The sequence below is a fragment of the Mustela lutreola genome, chromosome 6 (assembly GCF_030435805.1).
Source record: "Mustela lutreola isolate mMusLut2 chromosome 6, mMusLut2.pri, whole genome shotgun sequence".
In the NCBI taxonomy this organism is placed as follows: domain Eukaryota; kingdom Metazoa; phylum Chordata; class Mammalia; order Carnivora; family Mustelidae; genus Mustela; species Mustela lutreola.
This window is the reverse complement of record NC_081295.1, coordinates 101726078-101748745: the sequence shown is the minus strand read 5'-3', so window position 1 is coordinate 101748745 and position 22668 is coordinate 101726078. Positions and strand designations below refer to the sequence as shown.

The following is a 22668-nucleotide window of genomic DNA, read 5'->3' as shown; positions in this document are numbered from 1 at the left end:
GTAGAGAATTTCCGTAATATGGCAAAGGGAACAAGCATCAACATCCAGGAGGCACAGAGAACCACCCTCAAAATCAATAAAAATAGGTCCACACCCCGTCATCTAATAATAAAACTTACAAGTCTCAGTGACAAAGAGAACATCCTGAAAGCAGCCCAGGACAAGAAGTCTGTAACATACAATGGTAAAAATATTAGATTATCAGCAGACTTATCCATAAGACTGGCAGGCCAGAAAGAATTGGCACGATATATTCAGAGCACTAAATGAGAAAAACATATAGCCAAGAATACTTTATCCAGCTAAGCTGTCATTGAAAGTAAAAGGAGAGGAGCACCTGGGTGGCTCAGTGGGTTAAGCCACTGCCTTCAGCTCAGGTCATGATCTCAGGGTCCTGGGATCGAGTCCCGCATCGGGCTCTCTGCTCAGCAGGGAGCCTGCTTCCTTCTCTCTCTCTGCCTGCCTCTCTGTCTACTTGTAATCTCTCTCTGTCAAATAAATAAATAAAATCTTAAAAAAAAAAAAAGAAAGAAAGAAAGTAAAAGGAGAGATAAAAAGCTTTCAGGACAAAAAAGAAAAAAAAAAACGAATTTGTAAACATCAAATCAGCCCCACAGGAAATATTGAAAGGGGTCCTCTAAGCAAAAAGAGAGCCTAAAAATAACATACCAGAAAGGAACACGAACAATATACAGTAACAGTCACCTTCCAGACAATACAATGACACTAAATTCATCTCTTTCAATAGTTACCCGGAATGTAAATAGGCTAAATGCCCCAATCAACATACACAGAGTATCAGAATGGATAAAAAAATAAAACCCATTAACATGCTGTCTAAGACCCAAAGACACCTCCAGATTTAAAGTAAGGGCATGAAAAACAATTTACCATGCTAATGGACATCAAAAGAAAGCTATGGTGGCAATCCTTATATTAGATAAATTAGATTTTGAGCCAAAGACTATAATAAAAGATGAGGAAAGACACACTATATCATATTCAAAGGGTCTGTCCTAAAAGTTTTAAATATCTATGCCCCTAACATGGAAGCAGCCAACTACATAAACCAATTAATAACAAAATCAAAGAAACACAACAACAATAATACAATAATAGAGGACTTTAACACCCCCCTCACTGAAATGGACAGATCATCCAAGCAAAAGATCAACAAGGAAATAAAGCCCTTAAATAACACACTGTACCAGGGGGACATCAGAGATATATTCAGAACATTCCATCTCAAAGCAACAGAATACACATTCTTTTCTAGTGCACATGGAACATTCTCCAGAATAGATCCTGGGTCACCAATCGGGCCTCAACCAGTACCAAAAGATTGGGATCATTCCCTGCATATTTTCAGACCACAATGCTCTGAAGCTAGAACTCAATCATGAGAGGAAATTTGGAAAAACCAAATACATGGAGGCTAAAGAGCATCCTACTAAAGAATGGGACAACCAGAAAATTAAAGAAGAATTGAAAAAATTCATGGAAATAAATGATAACGAAGACACAATTGTTCCAAATCTTTGGGACACAGCAAAGGCAGTCCTGAGAGGAAAATATATAGTTATACAAGCCTTTCTCAAGAAACAAGAAAGGTCTCAAATACAAAACCTAACCTTACACCTAATGGAGCTGGAGAAAGAACAGCAAAGAAAGCCTAAACCCAGCAGGAGAAAAGAAATAATAAAGATCAGAGTAGAACTCAATGAAATAGAAACCAAAAGAACAGTAGAACAAATCAATGACACTAGGAGCTGATGCTTTGAAAGAATTAATAAGACTGATAAACCCCTGGCCAGACTTATCAAAAAGAAAAGAGAAAGGACCTAAATAAATAAAATCATGAATGAAAGAGGAGAGATCACAACCAACACCAAAGACATACAAACAATTATATGAATATACTATGAGCAACTATATGCCAGCAAATTTGACAACCTGGAAGAAATGGATGCATTCCTAATGAAACTGAACCAGGAAGAAAATAGAAAAGCTGAACAGACCCATAACCAGTAAGGAGATTGAAGCAGTCATCAAAAATCTCCCAACAAACAAGAGCCCAGGTCCAGATGGTTTCCCAGGGGAATTCTACTAAACATTTAAAGAAGAATTAATACCTATTCTCCTGAAACTTAAAAAAAAAAAAAATAGAAATGGAAGAAAAACTTCCAAACTCATTTTATGGGGCCAACATTATCTTGATCCCAAAACCAGACAAATACTCCATCAAAAAAGAATAACAGACCATTATCCTTGATGAACATGGATGCAAAAATTGTCACCCCAATACTAGGACCCAACAGTACATTAAAAGCATTATTCACCACAACCAAGCGGGATTTATCCCACAGCTGCAAGGTTAGTTCAATATCCACAAGTCAATTGATGTGATACATTAATAAAAGGAAGAACAAGAACCATATGATACTCTCAATAGATGCTGAAAAAGAATTTGACAAAGTACAGCATCCTTTCTTAATAAAAACTCCTCAAAGTGTAGGGATAAAGGGTACATTCCTCAATATCATCAAAGCCATCTATGAAAAACCCATCATGAGTATCATTCTCAATGGAGAAAAACTGAGAGCTTTTCTTCTAAGGTTAGGAACATGGCAGGGATGTCTGCTATCACCACTGCTATCCAATGCAGTACTAGAAGTACTACCCTCAGCAATCAGAAATGACAAAAAGAAATTAAAGAATAACAAAAAGAAATGAAAGGCATCCAAATCTACAAAGAAGAAATTAAACTATCATTCTCTGTAGATGATATGATACGTTATGTGGAAAACCCAAAACTCCACTCCAAATCTGCTAGAACTTGTACAGGAATTCAGTAGTGTCAGGATATAAAATCAATGCACAGAAATCAGTTGCATTTCTATACACCAACAATAAGACAGAAGAAAGAGAAATTAGGGAGTCAATCCCATTTACAATTGTCTCCCAAACCATAAGATACCTAGCAATAAACCTAACCAAAGAGGCAAAGAATCTGTACTCAGAAAACTATAAAGTACTCATTAAAGACATTGAGAAAGATACAAAGAAATGGAAAAAAAATGTTTCATGCTCATGGTTTGGAAGAACAAATATTATGAAAATGTCTATTCTGCCTAAAGCAATCTACACATTTAATGCAACCCTTATCAAAACACCATCATTTTTTTTTCAAAGAAATGGAACACATAATCCTAAAATTTATATGGAACCAGGAAAGACTTCAAATAGCCAGAGGAGTGTTGAAAAAGAAAACCAAAGTTGGTAGCATCACAATTCAGACTTCAAGCTCTATTACAAAGCTCTCATCATCAAGACAGTATGCTACTGGCACAAAAACAGACACATAGACCAATGAGACAGAATATAGAGCCCATAAATAGACCCTCAACATTATGGTCAACTAATCTTTGACAAAGCAGGAAAGAATGACCAATGGAAAAAAGACAGTCTCTTCAATAAAAGGTGTTGGGAAAATTGGACAGCCACATGGAGAAAAATGAAACTGGACCATTTCCTTACACCACACACAAAAATAGACTCAAAATGGATGAAAGACCTCAATGTGAGACAGGAATCCATCAAAATTGTTGAGGAGAACATAAGCAGCAACCTCTTCAACCTCAGCCGCAGCAACATCTTCCTGAAAACATCACCAAAGGCAAGGGAAGCAAGGAAAAAATGGACTATTGGGACTTCATCGAGATCAAAAGCTTTTGCACAGCAAGGAATCAGTCCACAAAACCAAAAGACAACTGACAGAATGAGAGAAGATATTTGAAAATGACATATCAGATAAAGGGCTAGTATCCAAAATCTTTTATAGATTCAAGGTCTTTTACAGTTCTTTATGAACTTATCAAACTCAACACCCAAAGAACAAATTATCCAATCAAGTAATGGGCATAGGACAGGAACATATATTTCTGCAAAGAAGACATCCAGATGGCCAATAGACACATGAAAAAGTGCTCCACATCACTCGGCATCTGGGAAATACAAATCAAAACCACTGTGAGATACCACCTCACACCAGTAAGAATGGCTAAAGTTAACAAGTCAGGAAATGAGAGAGGCTGGCGAGGATGTGGAGAAAGGGGAACCCTCCTACACTGTTAGTGGGAATGCAAGCTGCTGCAACCACTCTGGAAAACAGCATGGAGGGTCCCAAGAAGTTGAAAATAGAGCTACCTTACGACTTAGCAATCACACTACTGGGTATTTACCCTAAAGATACAAATGTAGTGATCTGAAGGGGCACGTGCACCCAAATGTTTATAGCAACAATGTCCACAATAGCCAAACAATGGAAAGAACCTAGATGTCCATCAACAGATGAATGGATAAAGAAGAAGTGGTATATATACACAATGGACTACTATGCAGCCATCAAAAGAAATGAAATCTTGCCATTTGCGACAATGTAGATGGAACTAGAGGACATTATGGTGAGGAAAATAAGTCAGTCAAAGAAAGACAAGTATCATATGATCTCCCTGATATGAGGAATTTGAGAAGCAAAGTGGAGGGTTTGGGGGGTAGGAAAAAGAAAAAATGAAACAAGATGGGATTGGGAAGGAGACAAACTATAAGAGACTCTTAATCTCACAAAACTAATTTAGGGTTGCCAGGGGGAGTGGGGTAGGGAGCAGGTGGTTGGGTTATGGACATTGGGGAGGATATGTGCTATGGTGAGTGCTGGGAAGTATGTAAGCCTGACGACTCACAGACCTGTACCCCTGGGGCTAATAATACATTGTATGTTAATAAAACAAAACAAAACAAAAAGTAAAAATAAATAACATAGTGCAAGAGGTAGAAAGGTTTATATTAATGAATCAAGAAAATGTGTACTTCAAATTTATAAGAACAGTCACAAGGAGAATAAATTTATAAAAGAGATGTAAAACAAAACAATGGGAGAAAATATTTGCACACTGTTTAACAACAAGAGGTCAATTTTCAAAATATATAAGAAATTCCTATAAGTCAATAGCAAAAATGAAAACAAAAATCCTGATTTTCAAAGGAGTTATATAGACATATCTCCAAAGAAGATATATAAAAAGCCAAATGATATATGAAAAAATGCTCATTATTGCTAATCATCAGGGAAATGCAAATCAAATACATAATGAGAAATCATCTCATACCTGTTAGGAAGTCTATTAAAATAAATAAATAAATGTGTTGGGGGAGGTGTGGAGAAAAGGAAACACCTGCATGCTGTTAGTGGGAATGTAAAATAATTCAGTTACTATTAAAAGCTCCTCACAAAATTAAAAATAAAATCACCATATAATTCAGCAACACCATTTCTGGATATATGCCCAAAGATTTGAAAGCAGGATCTCAAAGAACTATCTTAATTCTGATATTCCCTGATATTCACAATAGCTAAGACATGGGACCAACTCAAATGTTCACCAACAGATGGATGCATAAAGAACATGGAATATTGTCCAGCCTGAAAAAGAGAAGGAAATTCTACAATATGTGATAGGATGGATGAACCTGGAAGGTATGAAAAGTGAAAAAAGTCCATCACAGAAGAATAGCACTACATGATTCCTTTTAATGAGGCATTTAACATAGACAAAGATATGAAAGTAAGCAATAGAATGATGGTTACCAGGAAGCAGAAGAAAAGACATATAGGGAGTTGTTTAATGGGTATAAACTTAGTTACATATGATGAGAATGTTCCAGAGATTATATTGCACACTCTGAAATTTGTGAAGAGGGTAGATCTAATGAGATCTAAGAAAAACTCCATGCTTCTCCTTTACTTACATTCACAACACTTCTGATACAAGACATGTGGGTTTTCTACAACAAGCAATCCTCTGACACCAGCTGGGTGTCCTATTGTTCATTTAATTCTGACACCAGTTAGTGCAGATGCACCCCCCACCACCGCCACCCAGATTAAGTGCTCAGTTCGTTAAACTGTCTTCTCTCTTCAAGTGTCTCATCGCATTCCACGATGTCATCTGTGCTTCTGCCCAACTAGCTATAAATCAAGGAGGTCCCCAGGACCCACTTCTTAGGTTTGATCATTTGCTAGAATAGCTTACAGAACCCAGGGAAACACTTACTTATGTTTACTGATTATATAATAAGATACAGATGAACAGCTACATCATGAATACATATTGTAAGATCTGGAAGGGTCCCTAGCACAGGAGCTTCTGTCTCTATGGAGTTGGAACTCACCACTCTCCAGCACACGGATATATCTACCAATCCAGAGTTTCTGAATCCCGTATTATTGGGATATTTGTGGAGTTTTTTTTTTAAGTAAGGACAGCTATCTACTCAATCTACAGCCCCTCACCCCTCACCCAGGGGGTAGGGTGTGACTGAAAGTTTCAACTTACTAATTTTTGCTTGATCTTTCTATTAACCTTCCTCAATCCTCTAAGCTATCCAGGAGCCCATCAAGAGTCACCTCATTAAAACAGATGTTCCTAGCATCTAAGAAGTCTCAAAGGATTTAGGAGCCCTATGTCAGGAAAGCTCAAAGACCAAATAGAATAAAAGATGTTTGCAGTGCTCTTACCATGTAGGGCATTAGAAGGGTTTTAAAGCTCTGTACCAGGAACCAAGGGCAGAGACCAGTATAAATATTTTCTTTCATTTCATAACTCTTGTTAAGTATTCTTACTACAAAAAGTGGGAGACAAAGAGAAACTTTTGGAGGTGATGGATATATTTATTATCTTGATTCATACAAATGTATACATATGTACAAAGTCATCAAAGTGTAAATATTAATTATGTGCAGTGTTTCATATACCAAAATTATACTTCAGCAAAGCTGAAGAAAGAGGACAATAAAGCAAAGCAAAACAAAACAAAACAAAACAAAAAAAGCCTTCATGGCAAGAATATTAAGTGGATAATAAGGAAATATGCGAAGTGAGAAGTATTACACAAAAGGGAAGCATTATAATCACATTTCATTAGTTTTAGAAACTATAATTTACTAAATTCACATGCTGTTTGTACTTGGGGGAAAGATTTTAATTAAAGAGGTGTTTTGCTTTAAATTTTCAAAACCAATATCACTATGCCATTAAAATCCCTTTAGTTTTTTTTTTTTCTCATGTGCCATTTAAATGCAATATAGTATCAGTCTCCAGGGCATCAACATTTAAATAGGTGTCTAGCCACTATATATATATATATATATATATTGTCTCAGAACATTTTGGTACTATTTAAGCTCATCTTCTTATTTTGCCCATTGGGTTTGAAATAATGATATAAGATGATGTAAATTCCATAATGAGAAATAAAGCCAATGGGCTGTAAGAACCACAAAAGAGTAGCTATAATAAAACTGTTTATTATCACCTAATATGTTTAGGTTCTGTCATTTTACTTTCTTTATTCTGCTTTTGATTCCTGTGTTTCTGCACCTTTGTTTGATTCAACCATTATTGGCAGTCCTCAAAGATCACTTTATCTACATTTACTACCTGTGGACCTCGTCTTCCCCAACCTGACTAGTAGTATAAAACTATGATGAGAGCAAATATTCCAAGTTCTAGGATCCTAAAGCTCCAATATGCTAAAGTCTCTGTTGTATGCTAAGCTGCCTTATTTCCCTTTTGGAAGAAGGTGGTAAAAATGTACACATATAAAAAACTACAATTACTGGTTGCCTAATGAATCATTCATATACTCAGTACCTATTTACTGGATGATAACATCTTCTTGACACTATTCCAGACAGTCAGATACTTCTGGAGGATAAGATAAATAACTTAATGGTTCTCAAAGAACTTACAGGATAGTAGGCACAGTTTTAATGAAGCCTTCTTGCATTGCCTGTCCTAATTTCCCTGAATTGACAACTTGCCCTGGAGACCTGCATTGACTCTTTAAACTAGACTCCCAGAGTTGTCCATTTCTGGGAACTTGACAAAAATGCGTTGTGGCCTTCTACATGCTGAGAAAACAAGGGAATCCCACACATGCATTCTACCTTAACAGAACCTTGAGAAAGATAAACCTTAGTATTTTACAGGAGGAAAACAGTGCAGGTTAACACCTAGGAGATAGAGATGCTCTGTCAAGTCCTGTCATTGCCAATAATGCCCCATTATATCAAGAGGGCTAAACCTTTGGTCTCCTTAGCCAAGACTTCCAGAGACCTCCCATGGAACCTCTGCTAGAGGCCAAATATTCTACTGGTATAATTAGCAAAAAAAAAAAAAAAAAAAAGCCTTCCCTAACATCATAACCCTGAGAATTAGAAAGCTATGTGCTCTTGTATATCAGTCATAGATTCCCAACTCAGCTTTCTTGGGTGGAGTTTTCAATGTGCATTGTGTTACTGAGGAATTGTGCAACAGAGGAGGACATTAGGTTAATTTCACACAGAATTATTGTAATTTTTAAAATTTTTGCCTTTATTTCTCAGAGCAGTTTTAGGCTCACAGCAAAACTGAGCAGAATCTGCAGAAGTTTCCCATATGTACCTTTCCCCACACAGGTATTTTTTTCCCCAGTAACCACATCCCACAGATTAGTACATTTGTTACAGCAGATGAACCTATTCTGACACATTGTTAAAATCCAAAGTCCACAGCTTACTGTATGGTTCACTTTTATTAATGGTTTTTTTTTTTCTGTTTTTAGGTTTTTTTTTTTTTTTATGGTTGACTTTTGATGATGTACATTCTATGGGTCTGGACAAAAGTACAATGCTATGTGCCATCTGCACAGCATCAAATGGTTTCACTGCCTTTAAAATCCTCACTGCTCTGTTTACTTCTCCCTTCCCAACATCTTGCAGCCACTTATCTTTTTGCTGCATCTCCATAATTGTTGCCTTTTCCAGAATGTCCTGTAGTTGGAATCGTGTAGTTTGTAGCCTTTTCTGACAGGCTTCTTTTAATTAATATACACATTTTAGCATCTTCCATGTCTTTCCTAAAAGTTTTTTTAAGCTCATTTTTCTTCTTGAATAAATCTTGAAGATTTATTTATTTGAGAGAGAGAGAGAGTACTGCAGGAGGAAGGGGCAGAGTCCTCAAGCAGACTCCCTGCTGAGTACAGAGCCTGACATAGGGCTCAATCTCACAACCCTGAGATCATAACCTGAGCCAAAATCAAGAGTTGGATGCTTAACTGACTGCACCACCCAGGGGCCCCTAAGCTCATTTATTTTTAGCACTCAATAACATTTCAGTGTCTGGGTCTACCACAGTTTATCCACTCACCTATTTGAAGGACACTGTGATTGTTTCCAAGTTTTGGCAATTATGATAAAGCTGCTCTAGGCATCTATGTGCAGGTTTTTGTGTGGACATAAGTTTTCAACTTCTTTGGGTAAATACCAAGAAGCATGATTGCTATACCAAAGCGCAAGGGTATGTTTACTTCTGTAAGGAATAGCTGAAACATCTTTCAAGGTGGATTTACCATTTGGTATTGCCAACAGGAAGGAATGAGGATTCCTGTCACTCTACCCCCTTAGCAGCATTTTGGGTCATCGTCATGTTCCGGATTTCGGCCATTTTAGTAGGTGCCCAGTGATATCCCATTGTTGTTCTAATTTGCATTTCTCTGTATGACAGAGTATCTTTTCACGTGCTTCTTTGTCATCAATAAATTTTCTTTGGTGAGGTGGCTGTTAAGGTCTTTGGCCTATTTTTAAATTGGGTTGTTTGTTTTCTTATTGCTGACTTTTAAGATTTCTTTGTATATTTTGGATAACAGTTCTTTGTTAGAAGTGTCTTTTTCAAATATTTTCTCCCAGTTTGTGGCTTTTCTCTTTTGACAGTATCTTTCACAAAGCAGAAATGTTTAATTTTAATGAGGCCCTGTTTATTTTTCTTTGAAGGATCATGTCTTTGTGTGAATATCTAAAAAGTCATCACCATACCCAGAGTCATTTCTATTCTCATTTCTATTCTCTGAGGAGTTGTAGAATTTTGCTTTTTATTTTGACATCTACAATCAATTTTGAGTTAATTTTTGTAAAGGGTATAAAAGCTATATCTAGATTCACTTTTTTCCTTTCTTTCATTTGTGTGTGTGTCTGTGTCCTATTGTTCCAATGCCACTTGTTGATAAGACCATTTTTGCTCTGATTTATGGCTTTGCTCCTATGTCAAAGGTCACTTGACTATCTTTATGTGGGTCAATTTCTGGATTCTCTATTCTGGTCTATCAATATATTTGTCCATTTTTTCACCAGTACTACACTGTCTTGATCACTGTAGCTTTAGAGTAGGTCTTCAAGTTGGGTGGGGCCAGTCCCTCAACTTCGTTTTTCTTTTCTTTTCTCTCTTTCTTTCTTTCTTTTTTTTTTTTTTAAGATTTATGTATTCATTTATTTACTTGAACAAGAGAGCAAAGTGAGCCAGAGAGGACAAGAGTTTGGGAAGGCAGTGAGCAGAGAGAGAGAGAGAGAAGAAAACTCCCTGCTGAGGAGGGAGTCTGACCCGAGGCTCCATCCCAGGACCCTAGGAGCATGATATAAGTCTAAGGTAGATGCTTAACAAATGAAGCCACCCAGGCACCCGTCAAATTTGTTTTCCTCTTTCAATGTTGTGTTGTTTATTGTTGATGTTTTGTCTCCATATAAACTCTAGAATCAGTTTGTCAATATTCAGAGAACAGTTTGCTAGGAATTTCTTTGGTATTACATTGAATCCATAAGTTAGAAAGAATTAATATGGGGCGCCTGTGGCTCAGTGGGTTAAGCCGCTGCCTTCAGCTCAGGTCATGATCTCAGGGTCCTGGGATCGAGTCCCGCATCGGGCTCTCTGCTCAGCAGGGAGCCTGCTTCCCTCTCTCTCTCTCTCCCTCTCTGCCTGCCTCTCCGTCTATTTGTGATTTCTCTCTGTCAAATAAATAAATAAAATCTTAAAAAAAAAAAGAATCAATATCTTGACAATAAGTTTTTCTAGCCATGAACATAATATATCTCTCCATTTAGTTTGTTGATTTCTTTCATGGGTTTTATATTTTTTTCTCATATAGATCTTATATATACCTCATTAGATTTATACCTAAAAGTTTCATTTTCAGGAGTGTTAATATGAATGGTATTGTATTTTTAATTTCAAATTCTACTTGTTCCTTGTTGGGATACATAAAAGCAAATGATTTTTATATATTAATTTTGTATCCTTCAATCATGCTATGATTGCTTGCTAATCCTAAGTGTTTCGTTTATTTTTTTGGCGATGGTTCTTGTTTTCTGATTCTTTTAGGCTTTGTTTCATGTACATATGATGATGTCATCTGGAACTTGAGAGTGGTGACTTCTAAGCTCCTCACATGCTAGAAGAAATCAAAAGTACATAATTTTTTTTAATCTAAATGGGGGATAAATAAAATAATTAGTCTAGTTGATTTAGTTAAACCCTTGGATTTAAAACAAAAACAGATAAGGATTGTATATTTGAAATATATAAACAACAACAACAACACAATGGATTCTTAAACACAGAAAGAGTATTTCAAGGAACTGGGAAAATATCCTAAGGGACTAAGGACTGAGGATAGGGTAGAGAGAATTCACATTCGACAAAAGCCAGTTCCTGATAAATAGAAAATGTATTTACATCAAGCACTATAATAAATTTTTTTTTAGTACTTTATTTTTTGGGGGGAGAAGCAATTTTATTTTTTAATTTCATGCTAAATTCACATATGTACATTAAGTACTATGTAAACTTGAATTTAGGTTAGCATTATTTGACTTGAGTAATATCACCTCATCTCAGTTCATTGGAGAACTACAGCTTGGCCCTTCCGCTTTAAAAGGTCAAAAAAGTTGCCAAATTGGAATAGGGCACTTACAGTCAAATTTTAAATTGACTCTCCCACACACATTTGTAATTTACTGTGTTAGCTGTTATATTTAGGTAAAACACGTTATCAAGGTTATTATGCAAGAAATTACATCTTTTGCATAAAAGGTCCCCTGGGTTGCACTTAGACTAGTAACAAAAAATATATATACTGACAAAGACTAAACTATATTTGTTATAGATTACAAAAGTTACTGAAAGCCAGAATGAATCTTTAAGGTTGGAGGGACCCTTTAATAGTTAATCTTTGGGCTTAAGGAAGAAAAAATTAAACAGTCCCATACTGCATTTCACATCTCTTAAAAATAGGAAGTGTTTTAGCAGCTTAAAACCTTAACAGTTATATAAAACTTAATACACTAGGATTTACTTTGAAATATAGTTTACAACCAGATCAATTATACATACACTGGCACTTTAGCACAAGGGCAAACTTTAAAAACAAATTATTTTGGACCTTTAAAATCAGGCCATAGTATAAAAACAGAGTCCATGGTCTTACATTCAGCAAATTCATACTAAAATATTCCATTTTTGTAGGATAAATGCCAACAAAATTTTACATATGCTATAAGTTTATTACATATATTTACATGGCTCTTTCCTAGGTACTTAAAACTTTCACATTATACAGCTCCCCACTTTTAAGCTTTATAGGGAATGATTTTGAGACCAGATCACTGTCAGAATAGCTTATGCAGTGCTATAGTATAAAAATGTATTCTCAAAGCTACTCAGTAACCACCAAGTACTGTTTCTGTAAAAACGAGTTTTGGTGCATTAGTTAGCAGACCTACTGCATGAAAGAAATGGCCACTGGGTATATGGTCTCATTCTAAGTTGAAAAGCCTCTAGTGCCCTTTCCACATTCACCAGCATATAGTTCACTAAAATGCAACTATTCGCTAAGAAAAATTCACATTTTTTTGGCAGTGCATCAGGTTGTTGGCATATTACTGGTTTGGATGTTTCTAGGCCTTCAAACTGTCAAATATTCAACTACCTTTCAATCCTTACATGTGTTTTAACTTGGATGCTCATAAGCAGATTGACTAGCTTTCAACAAGTAAATCTGATCCATGCACAATAACTCTTAAATTAGTTATTTCTGCTCAACAAACAACAGGAAAAGTTGATTACCATTCCCCAAATCTAAATTTGACAGGTTTAAGAGTTACGCAGTTGAGAACACAGTATCAGTGTACAATCATCAATAATTTAGTTAATTTTAAGTTGCACTGATACTACTATTACTTCACAGTGCACACAACATGTAAAATAGGTGAGATGAAGTCTAATTATATTTTCCACATTAGCAGTTTTACAAATAGATTAATTCCCTAGTGAATTTGGCCTGAAACAATGGACAACTACCCTGAAATATAACTAAATTTAAACAGTAGTATTTTATCTTATTTTATACCTGTACTTTAAGTAAGGTTTTAAGTTGAAATGTCCTTATCTTCTTATCAGAAGGATTAAAGGAGACTGGAACCCAGTGGCTTGGTGGTTTAGGAAGAACACTTGGTGATGGTGGCTCACTAAACTTGGCTCCAGCATAGTTTTGATTAGTTTGAGACTTAAGAAGTAAGCTAGGACTTGATAAGCTAGAGTTCCAGTTTTGATTATTTGGAAAATTTTTGTTCTTCCCCCCATTTTGCATGGCCTGCTGTGCAGCTGCTGATGAGGTGTAAGTATGTCCTCTTTCTTTTTTCTTATGAACAATCTTCATTTGGGAATTCTGATCCTTGGTCTTCTGTCTATTAAGCTGTTGCTGGTTCTTACTAACATTTCTTGATTGAGGGGCTGGAATGTTATACCTCTCTCCACCACCCATCTTCGGCTTCTTTGTCACCTCTCAGTCTGTTTTTCGGATTGCAAGATTTCCACTACATGTCCCCTTCCTTCCTGCCAAGCCCAGGCTAACAGATGTTTCTGCTGGATCCTTTCCTTTGTCTCAATACAGAAGTTTTCAGGGGCCGATCTGCTGAGTTCAGCCTAGGAGCTGAGGCCAACATCTGAGTCTCCTCAGCACACAAGTTTGAGAGAAGTCCTAGCGACTTCAAACTCGGACGGCGGCGGCTCCTGCTGGGCATCAAAGCCCCCCTCCCTTTCTAGGGAGAGACGAGGCTCCGAACGAACCTTTAGTACTTTATTTTTAAGTAATCTCTACACCGAACATGGGGCTCGAACTTAACAACCCTGAGATCTAGAGTCTCATGCTCTACCAGCCAAGCAAGCCAGGTGCTCTTGTAATGAAATCTTTCTATCTCAACTATTGTGAAGAGGAATCAGCTCCTCTGAATAGCTGCCCTCAACTTTTCTTCTTCTTCTGTCCTCTTCCTATGACCCAGCTGTGACATACAAAGACATCTCTACTCTAAGCTTCCCTTCCTCTTGCCAGAATGCTTACTGACCACACTGTGACCCCCTTTTGGCTTCTCAGAAGGTAACATGGTCTACAATACTGCAGTTATTATTACCCCAGCCTTTAAGCACAAGGAAGCATGAGGTGTTGAAGGATGAGGGACAAGGATTTGGAAGGATAATGCAGAAAGCCACGTATGAGGCTACATATGTATACATAATGTCATGTGCATTATATTTGCTGACACATGCTTAAAGAAATAAGCTTTTCTGTGATCTGTCATGTTGTAGGACACACTTCTCGCCAATGCTAACTTCAACTATTTTTATTAAAATATTACCTAAATACTAAACTATGCACAATCTGCTTATCTTATCAGTCCTACATGATATAAAACCAAAGAATTAAAAGTAATCAGTTAAATTCAAAGTAAGCATGAAAGTAACTTCCATGCCAATCCAGTTGTGCATGGGTAGAACCACATGTGATATAAAAACCATAAACATGATATTCAAATCTTGACTCTCTTCTGATTACCCTATGTATTTAAATGAGTCACTATGAGAATTCTGAAAAATTAAATTCTTTTAAAACTTCTCAAATGAAAAGTAGTAATAGTCCAACTATTATAAGAAAATATAATAAAAAATATTCTGTCTAAAGGAAAAGCTACCAAACATAACATATCCTGAGAGTTGATATAGTTGATATACTAAAATAAAGATCATTTTACAATAACAGCTGATGCTTTTTTTCTCTTAAGTAGAAAATTTTTTCTTATATAACTCTTCTATAAAATGTTATTTTTAAAAATAACACCATACTTATTTTTAAAAATTCAGGATACTTGTTGAAATTTACCTCATAAATTCATAGAGGTAGAAGTAAAGATCACATTGCTGTCATTAGCTGAGATGTTAGAATATGACTTGAAGCTTGAATCCAGAGGTCTTATTGAAATTTGTTTAGGGACCCTTGTATGTCCCTGAATTATAGGAAGTACCACCTCATCAGCTAAACTTCTGTCCCTAACTTATGGATATAAAAAGAGGAAAAATATCTCTCATCAATAATTACCCCCAGGGAGGTAGGCTTTACCAGAATCTTTTAGACTCCCACTTTTTCTCCCTGTCTGTTGCCAGAAATTTGATACATTGAAGAAAGAACCTATACAACTAAAGGTAATTTGTAGGGTACTTTGGTCTTGCTCATGCTTAGGGTACTTTTTCAAGCTTAATTTTACTGTAGTCATTCTGTTTCACATAGATTTAAAGTGTACATCTTACCCTCATAACTAAAGACACTAACATAGGATTAAGGAAGTAAAGGGGTCCTTCTCTACACAATGTGTCTTTTTTTCTGCCACAGTGGTTCTGAAAGTGTGATCTCAGGATCTGTTTTCATTAACTCCACAAGATCAAAAATAATTTAACAATAAGGAAATGATGTTATGCTTTTCACTTCATGCTCTCATGATTATATAGTATAATTTTCAGAAGCTACATCCTGTGGTATTTCTATTGACGAAGCAGATACAAGAAATTAACTGGGAAGCTGGACATTGAAGAGACTTGGAAGTGTTTAAAACAATTCCACTCTTCTCAAGTTTTTATTTAGAAAATAATAGCTGTATCATTTATAAAAACGTTATTTGTGCGAGCATACCAACAGATTGTGTGTTGTCATTTTAAAGGAATAAATACAGTAATACTTTTAAAGGATCTTAATTTCCATTATGATAAATATCAATAGATGTAACTCACATCAACAAAGATTCTTTGAGGCTTTGGTAATTTTTAAGAATATAAATTAGTCCTGAGACCAAAATGTTTGAGAAGAGTTACCACAGTGACATTACATCTAAGACCTGACATGGCTCATCCATTCCACTTTAACCTCTGAGTTTAGGTTACATGTTTAAATCTTCTTCCCATACTTTAAGTAGTAAAATTATTCTATAAAATCCACAGATCTTATAGACTGGGTTTAACCACTTTGGTCACACATCTGACTAGTATACTTCAGTATCTTTTTGGTTAGGCACCGGGTTTTAAATTTCAGAATGTTAAGGAAGTCTATTCACATCCCAAAGGCACTCTCTATTCTCTAGAAAGCAACCAGACTAATTTAATTAAAATGTAAAACAGTCATGTCCCTCCTTTTTGCCCAGAATCCTCCAATGGCTTCCCACTCTTTTCATAACCAAAGCCAAAATGTGTACTATGACCAAGCAGGCCCTAAACACTCTGGTCCCCATGATCTTTCTAAGATCCTCTCCTACTACTTGAAACCTTCACTATGGCATCTCGCACTACACTGGTTCCCCTCCTGTTCTTTCCACTAACTCAGGGCCTTCCTCATCCTCTGTCCAGAATGTCTAGAATGTTGCATCCCAAACAGCCACCCAGTGGGCTCCTTACTTCCTCCTGCCTCTGTTCAAAAGTCACCTCCTTCTTTAAAAAAAAAAAAAAAAAAGAGTGGTGCTTGGTGGATCAGTGGGTTGGGCCTCTGCCTTCAGCTCGGGTCCTGGGATCGAGCCTCGCATTGGGCTCTCTGCTCAGCAGGGAGCCTGCTCCCCACCCCAACCCTCGCCTACTTATGATCTCTCACTGTCAAATAAATAAAATCTTAAAAAAGAAAAAAGTCACTTCCTGAGAGAGGTCTACATAGCCTACTGCATAAATTTGAACCTCCTGGACATTTCATACTTTATTCCCTGCTTTGTACATTAGCCATCATCTCTATGTAAGAGGACATATATTCAGATCTATTTTACTTATTGTTTAGGGTAAGTTCCATAGTAGTGGAGATGTTTATGTGTGTCATCCACAACCACCTCACAATCTATATTGTTAGGTGTTGTTTACTGTTATTGTTGTTATTTGTTGATACTAGGAAACTAGATCCCCAGTAAGTGAATGGAAGGATCAAGGCCATTCCTAACCAGGGGATGGCAACACAGATAGGGGGTTGGGGGGGTTAAGGACAAAGGATGTCATCAGTAGAACTAGAGCAGAACTCCTGACGAAGAAAGTTGTCAGTCTCTGGGTTCTGAACCTGGGCTGAGGGAGAACCATAGTGAGGACCCTGTAGTAAATGGGAAGAAGAGATGAATGCTGAAAAGGGTCCAGGGGCCCGGGGAAGAGAGGGCACTAGGGAGTTGTTGTTGTTGTTGTTGTTTTTCCCCCAAAGCAATACCTTAGAGCAGAAATAACAAATGAAAAGATCACTTGAAGAATTGGGAGCAGCTTGAATACCAAAGACTCAAAAGTGCTTTTAGGACAGTTTTACTCAGACCAAGGTCTGAGAGATTATAAATGGAAGAGGGGGGAAAAAAAATGAGTGACAACAATAGGGGAGGGGGTGTAAAATGTAAATCATCTCAAGTTAGGGGGAAAATAAAATAGAATCCAGACAGGAAAAGGAGCCAAACGTAAGGAAAACAAACATTACCCCAGTCAGTGACTATCTGACTGCACCTGAATATAATCTAGAACTCCTGTTTCTGCCTCTTCTGGCACTGAGGACCACCAGTCTGGTATTTTAGATGGCTCCTTATAGCTCCAGCTCTAGGACAGTCTGATTCCTCCCTCTCACCTTTCTTAGCCTCATCCTGGAGGTCTACTCTTCTTCCCCACACCAAAGACTACTTGATTTGGCGGTTTTGATGAGGGAGTAGGAGACTGGCTGAGAACGGAGCAGGGGAGGACGCCTTGCACCTCCTCTCCACCCACTCCCCTTGGTAATATGTGTGACATTCCACAGGCATCCCTGACTGCCCTAAAAGAAGAACACATGGTTATCTTGCAGAGATCACAGTCCTGCAAGGCAGGAGTCTCTCTTGGTTTACAAATGTCCTTGAGATTTACAACAAAGAACTTACCTTATCAATAGCCCAATTTCCAAAGATACATAACTCAATTCCTCAAGCCCTAACGTCACCCTCCCCTCCATAAAAAACCAAAGGAGATGGAGGTAGAAGGAAAAGTAAATAAAGTTAAATTTCTTTTAAAACCTAAATCTCACTAACAAGGACGTTTGATAGCAGGAATGTAACATTCCACCAGGAGACTCCCAATTGTCTTTATGTTAGTGCCTCATTAGAGGGAAAGTGGCCTTGGCTTGATAGTAACCAGGCCTTCAATATTCTGACAGTCTTCTTTACCCCAATAGCCCTTCTGAACAACCCTTTGTCCTCACCTACCCAACTCCTGTGTATATAACCAGCCACTCCTCACATGCCCGGCACAGCAGTTCTTCCTGCCCACGGGTCCTGTCCCCGTGCTTTAATAAACCACCATTTTGCACCAAAGATGTCTTAAGAATTCTTTCTTTAGTCGTCAGCTCTGAACCTCACCCCACCAAACCCCACCTAGGTTCAAGAACTTCATCAGTTTGACTCTGTACCTCAAATTTTCTGCAATTCCTTTCCTCCTTCCTGCTTCAGATTACTGTTGTCCATTCTTTTGCTTTCTCTCTTTTTACATTTTCTAAGCTATCTCTTCAAAGTCCTTAAATAACAAAATCACCTGCAGGAAGCCCAGAAGAAGGTCACCAACAGTGTCCTAAAATCTGAACATTTTTCTCCCTGTATTATACATCTCTGTTATTAGTACTACACAGTTTGTCTGAATTTTAAAGGTAATCATACTTGTAAAATGCTAAAGACACCACATTTATGTTTTAACATCCAGACTTCCAGGATTCTGGTAGAGTTATATACCCCAGGTTCATTTTCACCCTTAGAGAATATGATACTGCTCTCATTATCATCCCCCTGGCATGATGTGCAATAAGCCACCTGATATTTATAGCAATGACCCTTTTTTTTTTTTTCCCCTTACATACAAAACCACCTTTAACTGAGAATTTTGATCCTTGTTCTATGGAACATTGGGTTCTCAGTGGCATTTCTAAATTGGGGAATTGGACTGTTAAACCTTTCTCTATTACCCGTGTTCAATGTCACCTTTCAGACTGCTTTTCAGCATGAAAGATTTCTGCCACCTGTCCTCCTGCCTCTGCCAAGTCTAGAATATTAGGTGTTGCTTTTTGTCTGACTCTCTTCCTTGTCTGACTACTGACATTTTTCATGGACTGACCTGCAGTATTCAGCCAGGGGCCATGATAACAACCTCCTCAAGTGTAGTTTGGGTTGAATATTACAAGTACAAATGTAACTAAAAAGCCAGGGAGTAATTTTAAGCACTTGTCAAATAAAATGACTATGCATTTGTCTTTGATGAATGGCTTTAACCTTGGATACACTCACTGTCCAAACTATCTCCAGGAACATTCGACTAAACTTCACACACACACACACACACACACACACCCTTATAGGTTCTGGAAAGGTTTGATTTTTTTTTTTTTTCAAGTTGAAGTCTAGATGTTCTTTCCATATTCTTTGTCTCAGGGTCCTCTGTTTCGCTTTGGACACAACTTGCATTGGTTCTTTGCAAAGTTACAGCTCTCCAGGATTTAAAATATTACCCCATAAAGAGCTTATAAGTTTCACTCAAATTTCTTCTACCCATCTCTATTTGCCCACTGACAACCTATTTTCCATGACTGTTACTCAACAGCAGCTCATTAAATTGAGCATCAGTGTTTATATATAACATCACTTCCATTTTCTCCTTTTGGATGATTCCACCCTAGCTATGCCTACAGCTGCTGTTTGTTGTCATTCCTTCTCCCCTCAAGAGCAGCACAGTGAATCCAAGGGCCAATGAGCCTACCTGAGATGCCAGCAAACAGACTGACAGCTCCAGGACCTCATTATCTGACACATTGTCCAGTCATTTGATGCTAAGCATGGCAGGCAAGAACACTGGCAGAACACACTTGGGAGGTTAACACAATGTCCTATTTCCATATGGTAGACTGAGCAGAAGCGCTGCTCTGTGACTCTAAAATTAAAAAGTCTCAAAGAGAAATACATTTCAGAAGACTTTCCTAAATTACAAATATAATTTGCCTTAAATACTGAACTTTTCTACATGACCAATGGATAAAAACTCCTTTGGAGCCAGATGCTGAAAGGGAATGTGGGAGGATTTGAAGACAAGTGTCATGTGGTGAAATCACTAAATAAAAATGTGCTAGGAAACTAATGAATTTCCTCATGTTCACAATAGGACAAAGCAGACAGACTTAAAAAAATAGATACTAAGAGCTCTGGTTGGGACTTATCTGATTTCCTGAAATTTTTAGATATTTATAATAAAAAGCATTTAGAGCAGCTAGCATGTTTCAAGTGGTTAGCATACAGCTAGTAGAAGTTACTATATGTGCAAAAGGAAGCTTTTTTTGCACACATGAAAATCATCAGCAAAGAATAAAATGCATATTTTCACATTTCTCTGTTAGACTGAGAAAAATTTGAACAATAAAATAAAAGATGTAAGAAAAGAAGAAAAAAGTTATTTGTTTTCCTCTCCAAAGAGATATACGGAAGGAAGGACTCATTTCAGAGAGATACAAAATAAAACAATGGCTTAAAAATATAGCAACTAAGTACTCTTCTAGCTAGTATTCAATGGGCTAAAAGAAGAATGCTGAAGATGATGATATCCATGTACTGTAAAGTGACTAGAGAGAGAATATTCTCTTTTCTACAGAAAAAGAGAGTCATCCCAAATTTGGACCAAATAGGACAGAAATGGATCAAAGCCTGTTAGGGCTGGAAAGAGACAAGATTATAATATAAAGTAATTTCCTATTGCTTTTGGGGGAAAAAGTCTAAACACTGACTACCATATCTTACGTATAGTATTAGTCAATAAATATTTGTTAAATCTGGAAAAGAGAAAAGAAATAGAGAGATACTTAGAAATTGTCTCCTCCAAGAATACACAACAATTCTGTGAAATTCCTGGCATTTTAAGTAGGTGCTGGGGGCAGAGAAGGAATGCAATAGAAAACAAATGCAAATGTAAGCTTTTTTTGTTGTTGCATAACCACAACAAATTAGTACATAAGACACAATAAACGTTGAAAGATTGAGATGGTCCCTTAAGGCTGGAGATTCAATCTCTACCATTTGGAACCTAGGCTGGAATCCTTGTGTTTTGATGGATCACAAGGTATATGGCACAGTCCATGCTTTTAACCAAATCTCAACAGGAGACTGGCCACTTGGCCCAGGAAGAAGTAGACACAATGTTTGGTTTCATGTGTCACATTAATACCAAAATGCCTTCCCAGGATGCAGTGCCAAGTGGTGGTGTACTGGTTGTCAACCTCCCTCTTAATAAGGAAGGAAAGAAAGAGAAGGAAGAAGGGAGGGGTGAAATGGGCTCAGACAGAGAGAGAGAGAGAGAAAGAACATAGCCACACAGTTATCTTTAGCATCTGGAGGATTAGGAAATGAAGACTAGAAGACCAATGAGATTGTGATTAAGTTTCTCTCACAAATTTGTGCTATGCTTTAGATATTTTATTTGCCCCAGATGTTCTGGAGAATACCCTATGAGGCCTAGAGGGGGCTCAATTATGCAGGGATACCCCAGGGTAGGTGAGGATTCCCTAGAAGAATTCTGGACCACAACAGGCCAAAAGTTTATCCACTCATCTTCCCGCCTGATCCAACTAACAATTGTCCTGACTTCCTTTTCCTAAGCTAAGTCTATGTAAAATAAACTAAGGTTTATTTAGAAGATTTATTGTTTTACCGTTGGACACATTGTCAGCTGAAATTAACATAAATTATACTAATTAACTATTTCAATGGCAAGACAATGCCCAAAGGACTAATTGAAAATCAACTATTTTATGTTAGTGAAGAATCCAAAAATCAGATAATAAATTACTTATACCCCTTTCTCTAAGATACAGTATTTTTGCTAACATTTAGCTTAATCTAATTTGAAACTTTGAACAAGCGGTCTACTATTTCCGGGCTTTGAATCCTCACAAATTCTTTAGTTGTTGTAACAAATATGCAAAAATACTAAAGATAAGTTGAAGTGGAATAGATATGCTATATTGTTGCTTGTCATTCCATAAATGGTGAAAATGCTCATGTATTGCCCATGGTCTACATTCTAGACAAAACTAACTTAAAATATGGTGTGTACCCCAGCAGACTTGCAAACTTGAACTGAGATGGGTTGTTCCTTTGTTTCTTCTGGAAAGTAACCCATCCCTCCATAGCCTCTATGGCACAGACTTACAAACCATGAACACAAATCAAGTTCTTATTCTTCCTTATGCCCAAATTATCATGGAAATACCTTAATTGAAAAATTTCATCCCCAATAAAATGCATTTAAGCTAATTCTAGAGTTTCCCAGAGACTTTTCTTACATGAGCTCAGAAATAAGTACCTGACTCTTTTGGTACATTTTGACATCTTGTTGCCATGTTTTTGACTTTGTTTCTGTTGGTCAAAATTCTGTTCTACTGGTGACCCTCACTGCTGCTTGACAAGTACCCAAGGTTATT

General features: G+C 37.1%; 1 protein-coding gene across 1 annotated transcript; it reads right to left on the bottom strand.

The window, feature by feature from the left end:
* Positions 1–12974: 12974 nt before the first annotated feature.
* On the bottom strand, positions 12975–13857 carry LOC131833215 (proline-rich nuclear receptor coactivator 2-like). Its single transcript, XM_059176383.1, has one exon. It carries the CDS (start codon positions 13687–13689, stop codon positions 13270–13272), a length of 420 nt encoding a protein of 139 aa, XP_059032366.1. The 5' UTR covers positions 13690–13857; the 3' UTR covers positions 12975–13269.
* Positions 13858–22668: the final 8811 nt, after the last annotated feature.